The sequence below is a fragment of the Exophiala oligosperma genome (assembly GCF_000835515.1).
Source record: "Exophiala oligosperma strain CBS 72588 unplaced genomic scaffold supercont1.125, whole genome shotgun sequence".
In the NCBI taxonomy this organism is placed as follows: Eukaryota; Fungi; Ascomycota; class Eurotiomycetes; order Chaetothyriales; family Herpotrichiellaceae; genus Exophiala; species Exophiala oligosperma.
In genome coordinates, this window is record NW_015622942.1 from 1 (window position 1) to 2,412 (window position 2,412).

At 43.5% G+C, this 2,412-nt stretch overlaps 1 protein-coding gene across 1 annotated transcript; it reads left to right on the top strand.

Annotated features, from left to right (window-relative positions):
• Window positions 1–96: 96 nt before the first annotated feature.
• Window positions 97–2,374, top strand: PV06_11923 (uncharacterized protein; the record flags this gene model as incomplete). Its single annotated transcript, XM_016413669.1, has 1 exon — window positions 97–2,374. A coding segment is annotated over one exon (2,172 nt), but the record flags the coding sequence as incomplete, so codon positions are not given.
• Between the last annotated feature and the right edge of the window lie 38 nt (window positions 2,375–2,412).

Genomic DNA, 2,412 nt, shown 5'->3' on the forward strand with positions numbered 1-2,412 from the left:
CAATTCGAGTCTGGCCTATGGCACTACTTGTGAAAGTATACGTGAATGTGTTTTCCATTATGAAAGACGATGTGGTAACGCGCAACGCTGTTGCGCTACAACACTACTGAAATGGAGGTAACATATACTGAACTGCGTCAGCTCGTCGAAAATGGAGAGAGGATACGCTGGTGCGGAACACCAGTAGACGGTCGTGTATCTGTACAGTTGATCAAAAATGACACTGCGCGGTTTGTGACGATAGACGTCGACAAGGTATTCGACGATTGGAAGTGCGTAGGAGTGATAAGAAATGGAGAGGCTATAAACCCCATGGAGAATACTGGCTATGCACCACACAACCGAGACATATTTGCCACAATGCGGAAAGCGTCAGTACTTGGCATAAATATATCCGGAGATTGCATGACACAATGTGGCAAAGAATATGTTCCTATCAGCGGCTGTACATGTGGCTATGATATTGAACTAGATTTAAGATCAGAAGAGAGAGGTGGGTTCCCATTACCAACGGTTCCTATACTGTCGGTGGCACTATGGTGCACATGTGGCTTCAGAAAATTTATATCTACTCTTGACATACCTAGAGACGATTGTATACGGGTATATAAGAACACTGATTTTGTAAAGGTTACGATAGACCTAATTAAAGATCATATGCCGCTATGGCTCGTCGGATGGAACTGCTACTCCTTCGACAACACGTGCTTGGTATGCAACGCCGGAGATGAATATCTGAAATATTTTAACAAAGTCAAGATTGGTAGTGCTTCTGGTATCGACTACGGCTATATTTTAGATATACCAGGCGTGTATAACGTAGATCCACTTGGTTATATGCAACGCAACCCATCGTACGCTGACGAGTTCAAGGATCTAAGTTTGCAAGGAGTTTCATCTGTTATAAACGATCGTCAGAAAACTGAAATGCCAGACCTATATAAAGTGTTATCTCCAATTGAAATCATGGAATACAATATGAACGATTCTGCGCTAGCTGCCGATGCATGGATTAAAGTGTCACTAATAGACGAGATTCCAAGTTTATCGTTAGTATCATGCGCGCCGATATATGATTGTGTGCGCCACATGACAAGCGTCGAGGCTAGGTGCCCGTTGACGTCAGAGGCGATGTCGCGCAGCCTCATGATAGACTGGTCAGCCCCAGAGCCTATGGAAAAGTATGAAGGTGGACGAGTGTTCGAGCCAATAAAGGGAATCCACGATGAAGTCGTTGTATGCGACTTCTCAGCAATGTATCCAACGATCATGATAGATGGCCGTATATCACCAGAGACAGTAGTTGTAGAACCACCTGACGATCACGAATACGGCGACATGTGGTACTGTGATAATTATATACGTGTTCGACTAGAGGATTGTATAGGTCGATTTCCGCGCACCGGATCCTGCATACAGCGCGATATACTAATGAAATTTTCTAAGATTCGAAATGCAAATAAGGCTACTAACCCTAAATACGCGAAAACGGTTAAGATATCATCGAATGCAGTTTATGGTACGATAGGCTACCAAAATTCTCCTATGTATAGCCCTGTGTGCTCGAGCTCAGTTACCGCGATTGGAAGATTGTGCTTAGAAAGAGCGAGAGACGTGTTTGAAAGTAACGGCCTCAAAGTGATATACGGAGATACAGATTCGTGCTTTGTCGCAGCAACAGCAGTTACAACAATGAAATTTAACGGCGATGTCATAGAGCATGCGCAGTTTTGTTTAGACAAGTTACATGAATTGCTAGCAACGACTCCGTTTTTCTCAATGCGGATGGCACTCGAGTGTAGGTACAAACGCGTCCTTCTTCTAGAGAAAAAGAAATATTGCGCATTAATGGACAACGATAAAATAAAGTATAAAGGAATGTCGATTGTAAGACGAGACACTCTAGGCATCTGCAAGTTCGCATGCGAGGCTGTTTGCAGCGCACTTTTACGCTCAGGGAGTATTACTGCAGCTAATGAACTGATTGCTCAGATAATTGCAAATATTGTGTATAGCGCAATATACAACAAACTTAGTCATAATGACGTATCAAAGGTGGCAAAACGAGACCAGAAACGGTCTTATGTATACATGGGAAGCGATAACAAGGAGAGGGTAGTTCCGATCGACATGTCGTCTAACGTCGTTACTGACTACAGCAAGACATACGTACTCAATTCAGTTAAGCATGAGATTTTAAGAATAACATCACCATGCGGATTGGGATCTATATCGGAAATAATGAACCGCTCCTCACTCTTATTTTAGGCAAAGATTGTCGAAATTTCCCATGAAAACCGACGAGGTGTTAGTGCACGGCTCTTCTAAAACTCCCTCAAAACTTGGCATTGCTGTATAATCCGTGGCCAGCAGAGTCTCTATCCAACCGAGCTCTCGTGCCGTGAGACCCGG